Source organism: Triticum urartu, chromosome 6 (genome assembly GCF_003073215.2).
Source record: "Triticum urartu cultivar G1812 chromosome 6, Tu2.1, whole genome shotgun sequence".
In the NCBI taxonomy this organism is placed as follows: Eukaryota; Viridiplantae; Streptophyta; class Magnoliopsida; order Poales; family Poaceae; genus Triticum; species Triticum urartu.
Window position 1 is genome coordinate 16,301,925 of NC_053027.1, and position 8,293 is coordinate 16,310,217.

At 44.9% G+C, this 8,293-nt stretch overlaps 1 protein-coding gene across 1 annotated transcript; it reads right to left on the reverse strand.

The window, feature by feature from the left end:
* Positions 1-524: 524 nt before the first annotated feature.
* On the reverse strand, positions 525-3,034 carry LOC125516114. Its single transcript, XM_048681586.1, has 2 exons — positions 1,331-3,034; positions 525-1,239 (listed from the first exon to the last, which is right to left on the reverse strand). The coding sequence occupies exons 1-2, from the start codon at positions 1,495-1,497 to the stop codon at positions 972-974; spliced, it is 435 nt and encodes a 144-aa protein (XP_048537543.1). The 5' UTR covers positions 1,498-3,034; the 3' UTR covers positions 525-971.
* Positions 3,035-8,293: the final 5,259 nt, after the last annotated feature.

Consider the following 8,293-nt stretch of genomic DNA (forward strand, 5'->3'; position numbering starts at 1 on the left):
TAAGAACGGGATCTTTACGGTGAAATCTTTCTACTTGGATTTGATTAATTCTGGCCCAATCTCAAGATCACTACACATCTGGAGGGTTAAGGTTCCTTTGCGGATTAAAATATTTATGTGGTTTGTCCACAAGCAAATGATACTCACAAAGGATAACTTAATTAAAAGGCGATGGGTAGGGAGTTCACGGTGCTGTTTTTGTGATCATGATGAAACAATACAACACTTATTTCTTGAATGCCCACTTGCCAAATTACTTTGGAGAACGATTCATATAGCTTTCAACATTACTCCTCCAGTCGATATTGCGTCGTTGTTTGGGACGTGGTTAGCTGGGGTTGAACAGATTACTGCGGCTCGTATTCGGATTGGAATATGTGCGCTATTATGGGCTATATGGAACTGCAGGAATGATATGATCTTTAAAAGACAACACTCTTTAACTTTCTTGCAAGTTATCTTCAGAGCTACAGCTTGGATACATGTGTGGTCCTTACTCACTCCTATGGACTCCAGAGAGCCTTTGGTTACTGGGTACAACCAATGGGAGATGGTAGCTCGGGCTATATTCAACCGGTTCGGATGGCGCTCGCATAACAGGATAGGAGTCTAGGGAGCTTAATTATCCTACATATTACCATATCGGCTGGTGTCAGCATGTAATTTTCTTATTTGCTTTGCTCCGTTTGCGAGCTATTTGGACCTTTTTTGTCGCTACTTTGTGGATTCTTAATAAAATGGTTGCATGCATCTTCATAATGCAGAGGCCGGGGGCTTGCCTCCATTTCCAAAAAAAATCATCAATAGTGACGCCACTTGGTGGTGCATTCCGCACTTGCTCCAAGCATCTGGCCCAACGACCGCTAGCTTTGTTGATGGTCTCCCAACGGCCTTGAAGGCCCTTCAAGCTCCGGCTTGATGGGAATGGCATCATTTAATGAAATTTGTCTTTGATCCTTTTCCAATAGTTGTCATAGGTTTGATCCTTTGCCAGCAATGGAGTCAAGAGAGATGTTTTCCCATGCTTTAACATCCTCCGTCTCCGTGTAGTTACCGTTCCTCCCCACCCTAGCATCATAGTCGGCCTCCTCGATCTCTTGCACTTCATCATCATCTTCATTCTCATCATTCACCTCCGCGTCGACCTCGACGTATGATGCATCGAAATCGCCAAGGGGGGCACTCAAATTCACCGTGCTCTCGGCCAACATCTCTGTATATGTGTAGGACACATTTTGGCTACAAAAATCAATGGCCAAAGCTCAAGCAAGTATTCCAAACGGCCGAAGCATAGATGAACGGAGCAAAGCAAGCAAAAGAAAAAGATTACCTCCCGGCCATTTCATCGAACATGTTTAGGGCGTGGCTGGCCGCTTTGCCGTCAATGTGGATGACGGGGTCGGCCGAAGGCGGAGGAGGAGCCCGACCCCTTGCCGTGATCGCCTTCGTTAAGATTGTTTTTTTTTTCATGGGATCATTAAGACTTGAAGCAAACATCCGGGTTGCCCCACAAACATTCAGAAACTTCTCATCATCGGACAAGGCACCATCCCAACAGGGGTGTTAAGCACTGAAAAATTTGGAAGTTCAGCAACGAAGGGAACGGTCGGGGTGGGTGTATATGGTCACACCTCGCTGCCGGCGTTGTCATCGTTCACCGGAGTTAATTCCGGCATGAGTGCAGGTGCAGTCTGACTCCCTAATGTTCAACGCTTCATTTACTAAAATATGACAACTAGAAAATAAAGCGATATAAACATGGGACTTCCATATGCCAAAACTAACCTTCCAATTTGATGAAGCACACGATAGGGAAATAAAAACTCTGAACAATGCCAAGCAAAACCAAATCGTAATTAATTGGTGACAATGCAGGGCTTTAAATACACATCGCCCTGAGCCTTTAAATGGTGGCCATGTACCTCTTCACTTGCAACGCGAGTGTGTTCATGCATTCACTAACACAACAACCAAAGCATTATCCCACTCCTGCCACCACCATATGCCAATACAAAGGTCTTGGAATTTTGTGAATTACACTAGTTCATAGCCAGTTTGATTTGATGCGTTGCTAGAGTGGGTGGTTGCCTAACCGTATCGATTGTTCTCATAGTTTAGGATCCGATTCGATCGCATGTTCATTTGGGCTTTTAGGATTTGTTCACATTGTGGTGGTTCTATGCCGTTTTCTAATTATTATTTTTAGTTTTGTACTTTTGTTTGTTGTTGATAAGACTATCATCTTAGCGAGTTCATTCCGAGATGCCAGACTACCTCAAAATGTTCGCAAGTGGTTGGAGTTGAAACTCGGGCAATACTAGGCATTGGAGGCATACAGGGGGATCTATGAGCAGTTAAGGGAAATGCAACTTTGGTTGAGATCATTGGATCGTTATGCCATGTGCACCAAGGAACAGTTCCGAAGTCGATACAGTCCCCACGAAGAACAGAACCAAGTTGGAATGGGAACTCGGTATGATTCATTACAACGGGCAAAGCCCCTCAATCATCTATTGAGGCAGGATATTCTGCATCCGATCCAAGTACAAGCCGTCCACAGTGTCAGACCTTCTTTTCTTTTCTTTTAGTGAAAAAAAGTTGGACTGCAGTGGCCTTGGGCCGTAAGTGTGTGTGCGCTTGTAGCCCATCTAGGTGAGGCAGATGTCCCAGCCTAGTTCAGGAGAGAACGGCATGAATGAGGAAGTGGCATTCTGAATATCACCTCTCTGTCTCTCTCTCTCTCTCTCTGTCTCTCTCTCTCTCTCTCTCTCTCTCTCTGTGTTTCTCACCTTCTTCCTCAAACTCACCCCCTCACGTGTGATATGCACAGATGCTTTAGAAAAACTTTCGTTAAAGAAACTTGCAGACAACTCTCACCACCTTTTGTTTAGCCAGCGGTGCATCCCACGAGTGAAAAAACAGTAGACCATCACCTTTGATTGATTAAGATTCAGTCGGAACAATCACATGGAGGACAACTTATCCAGCAACTGCAAGGGCTCTGTTACTGACAGAAACCTCAGACTGCCGCTCCCAAAATTCAGAAAAACTTTCGCATGACATTGCCGCTCCCAAACCTCAGACTGCCTTATACCATTTTCTTTCAACAGTTCGACAACAGACATTGATATCTAAGACCCCAACTTCTGACAAAAATACAAAGTCCCACTGTACTAACATAACCAAAAGCAACCGCTGACAATAGAAAAAATCCCAACAAAAAAAACTCAACACAACCAAGAGCAACTGCCGACAGAGGATGACCAGAACACTGAATTTTACTGACACCTCCAACAATTGCTGCCAAAGAAAAAAATGGTCAAAATCTGTGCAGATCACAACAAGGAATCGGATCCAGAACCAGAATAAGAAAATGTAGAATCTTATCCATGAACTGATTAAGATTCAGATAATGGGCAAGTCAGGAAAACCATGGGAAATGGTAGACAAGTGAGAACAATCATGGGATATGATGCATAATAGTACGTACTTAAGACTTGAAACAAACACAAAGACACTACAGATTTCAGGATTCCGCTACAAAAATTCAAAGACTTCGCATCAGAAGATAAGCAGTAGGAGTAGGAGTAGTACAAATAACCAATATACTGAAACTTCCCAACATCAGAATCTCCAACAATCGCTACCAGAAAGGGAGAAGACGTAGACTGTCACTCCAAACTTTCACGTCACATCAACAGGAATAAATTGCAGAAAGCAAACAAACAAATTGGAGTAGTCTGCAAATATGTCTTGTACCATGATTTTAGAACGCTACAATACTATCACTGCAAATATGCAAAAACTAGGGTGCTTTACAGGGTGGACTTAAGCCGTAGTTCCTCCAATAATTTCGTAAACAAAGCCTAGGATTTATAGTTCTTCTTTACACATATATATTTCCTTGATTTCATAATTTAAAAAATAATATATTTTTTAGATCTCCTAAATTAATTATTTATGTGTTGAAACTGCCGACGTATGTGCAAAACAATCATCATGTTGTCTCATGGAGAATCATAATTAAAATAGTCACCTGTTGACCACATCTATAGTTCAGTGCTTTATTGACTATATTGTGCAAATATAACAACTAGAAAATAAAGTGATGTAAACATGGGACTCCTATATGCCAAAACTAGCCTTCCAATTTGAAGGAGCACATTATAGGAAAGCACATCATGAAAACTCCGGACGATGCCATGCAAAACAAAATCTCAATCATTCGGTGACGCTGCTAAGTTTTAAATAACCATCGACCATAGCCTTTAAATGGTATGTGTCCCTCTTCACTTGCAACACGACTACGTGCACGCATTCACTAACACAACAACCAAAGCAGCATCCCACTCCCACCACCACCATATGCCAATATAAAGGTATTGGGAGTTTGCGATTTACACTAATCCATAGCCGGTTTCATTTCAGAAGTTGCTAGAGTGGGTAGGCTGCCTAATCATATCGAATGGTCTCATAGTTTAGGCTCTGATTTGATCGCGTGTTCACTTGGTTTTTAGGATTTGTTAATGATCAGTGTTTTATTTGTGGTGGTCCTAAGTCCTTATCTATTTATTTAGTTAGTTAAGACCATCATCTGATGACTTCATTTGAGATGTACGTTGGACTACCTCAAACGGCCGAAAGTGATTGGAGTTGGAACTTGGGCAAAACTAGGCATTGGAGGCATACAGGACGATCTATGAGCAATTTTACTATACCCCACAAGGTTAAAGGTACTTCAGTTAACTGGCAGTTGGCGACCGATAGTCGTAAGATCCAAACGGTACACTTGAAGATCTGGCAATCCGATCTGGTTTAATAAGTCCACCACCATATGCCAATATAAAGGTCTACTTAAAGATCTCAGAATGCTGCTACGAAAATTCATAAACTTCCGCATGACAATGCAGAGAATCAACCAGTCCAGAGATAACAGAGGAACGCACAAGCAGAATTAAACGAAGGAAGAAAACTATTAGCCTTATGCCATTTCCTTTCAAGAGTTTGACAGCAGGTACTGAGATCTAAGACCCCAACTACTGACAAAATATAAAGTCACAGGAGCAACTGGTGACAAACTGACAATAGGCAAAATCCCCCAAAAATACTTAACAGAACCAAGAGCAACTGCTGACAGAAGATGACTAGAACATTGAATTTTACTGACAACTCAAACAATTGCTGCCAGGCAAAAGTATGGTCAAAAGCACTGCAGATCACAACAAGGAATCGGATCCATAACTAGAATAGGAAAATGTAGAATCTTATCTATGAACTGATTAAGATTCAGATAATTGACAAGTCAGAAAAATCATGGGAGATGATGCATAATAATTCAGATTTCAAGCAAACACCCAGGCTTCAGGGTTCCACTACAAAAATTTCAGAGACTTGGCATGAAAGGACAGAGCACCATCCCAGCAAAAAAAAAGGTGAACGGAGAAGCAGAAAAAGGGTCAAAAGCAGTGTAAATCACAACAAGGAATCAGATCCAGAACGAGAATAAGAGAATGTAGAAACTTATCCATCAACTGCTTGAAGATTCAGTTGGTGGACAAACGAGAACAATCATGGGAGGTACTGTAATAGACAAGTGAGAACAATCGGGGGACATGACGCAGAATAATTCAGGCTTCAAACAAACGCCCAGACGCTGCAGACTTTGGGTTTCACTTCCATTGCAATAATTCCGAGACTTCGCATGCCAGCACAGAGCACCATTGCGGACAAAAAGATGAATAGAAAACATACCAAAGGGCCAGGATTGGAGTACTCCAATGTGTCCAACAATCGTAGGCAGACAAGACAAAACGGATGACCCGAAAGCAGCTAAGAGAATCGTATCCGTAGGCAGCAAGAAGGATCAGACTGCTGTCCTGTCACCCGCAAATCGGCCAAAAAAGATGGATCCAATCCAGGTGCAGTTGGAGGCACTTTCAGTCCCCTTTACAGGCAACTCAAAACTTTCAGAAAACGTCATATAAAGAAGAGAGAAATTTTAGAAGCTCACATCACTTGATACAACGGTGCACAACCACAAACAAAGAAACGACAAAGACCCCAAAATACTCAATAGAACCAAAAGCTGTAGAAAGAAATCCCAAAGAACTTGGAAGAACCAAGCAAGATCAACCTGCTGACACACAAACACATGACAAGATATAGCGCCGCGGCCACCACCACCACCCAACGCAGGATCTCTCCTCCGCTGCCACCTTCCCGCCGACGCATCTTCCTCCCCAGCAGCACCTTCCTCTCCTCGCCGCCGCCCGAGGCGCCCTCCGGCGAAGTCCGGATGGCTCCAGGGAAGGCAGCAGCGAGGCCCTTTTCTAGCTGATCGGCGCGGCTGTAGCGGCCGTGATCTATGGATCCGGGGTGGCGGCCCCACGGAGAGATGACGGCGTCCTCATCGGGACGGCGTCCGTGGCGGCGTCGGGTCAGATCAGATCTGGCCTCAACTGTGGCGGCGGCATGGTAGGCCTAGTCACCGGTCAGATCTGATCCGGCTGGTGCAGCCTGCTCCATGCGCGGCGGTGGTGATCGGTGGCGGACCCCTGCACTGATGCTGGATGGAGGGTCCTCGAGCAGATCTGGGTGAAAACCCTACTATTGGCACGTTGCCAAGGTCGGTGTCAGGACCCCGATTATAAGGCACATCGATCTAGCCTGTAACACCTCATATCACTTTGCGGCCTCACGCACCGTATTTCCACGGGTGTCGCCTTACCATGGCCCGGGACCGTTTGCGCCTTTTGGCTCACGTATATGATAATGTCGCTAGCGTCCATATGACAGAGAACCCGGGCCGACATGACTAGTCGTGAACCCAAAGTGGCACTAACTTACGGGAACAGGCATACATGAATCAACATCGAGCATGTCGGTCAGCATCGTGCGAATCCGGACTGTAGCACTGGGCTAACAGGACTCCGGATGTCACCGCGTGACATTTCCCTGAAGGGACAGACACAGGAACGAAGTGAATCACATGCCGGCCAGTCAAGTGTCCTGAGTGGTAGTGCTGGGCTAGCAGGACTCCGGTGAACCGGGCTGTAGCGGACTACTATGGCTCATGGAAGCACTAGACTACATTTCCCCATAAGAGAGGCTGCCAAGGATAAACAACTAGATTGTCAGATCTCACACATACCAAGCATTTCAATCATACACACAATATGCTCGATATATGTAAATACAACATGGCATCACAACATAACTCTACAACTCAAGTATTTATTCAATAGGCTCCAAGGAGCGAGATATTACAAACATGGGTCTCATGACCCAACAATCATAGCATACAATACAAAGCACATGCGGAAGCTTAATATGTCTGAGTACAGACATCTACAAATAAAAAAGGCTAAGAAGCCTGACTATCTACCAGATCCTGCCGAGGGCACAAGATCGTAGCTGAGGTATCAAGCTAACGTCGAAGTCCACGTGAAACTACTAGCGAGACTGGAGTCTCTCTGCAAAATATAAATTAAGCAAACGTGACTACAAAAGTACTCAGCAAGACTTACATCAGAACTAGCTACATATGCATCGGTATCAACAAAGGGGGGGTGGAGTTTAACTGCAGCAAGCCAGCTTTGACTCAGTGGCTAACCTGAACTACGACTGCAAGCAACTCTTTTGAGGTGGCGCACACGAGTCCACATATTCACCATATCAATACACCACTATGGATCCGCTCCCGTCTCCCTACGAGAACGCCATCCATAGCACTCACGCTTATCTTGCGTATTTTAGATTATCCACTTTCACTTGTCTATGAACTGTTATAGGCAACCCAGAAGTCCTTTACCGCGGACACAGCTATTCGAATAGATCATTTATAACCCTGCAGGGGTGTACTTCTTCACACATGTTTCCACCACTTAGCGTCTGCACACGACATGTGCTCGGCAGACTTCAAGCGAAAACCGACGTGGGTGTAGACCATGACCTGACTAACCGCACAAGTCTCTAGTCCAGGTTTATCGCCTATTCGGGTTCCATCCGCAAGGAAATCCGGCCGGGGTGTCCTCAACGGCCCCAAACGATGTGTACAGGGTCCCGAGACGCCAAACGGGCGCCCGGCATACCCGGCCACAGTGTATCTACCGCATCATAGCCCACCCCTAGGGTCAGCGCTACGCACGGCCGCCAACACATATCCTATAAACACCAGAAACTAGTTGCAACTCCTGGACAGAGGACGAGAGGGGTCAGTAAGTCGAGCGGGGTCATATTTCAGGGCCCAATGTGTGGTAGTAGCTGTTTCATGGATCACAAACACAGAACTCAG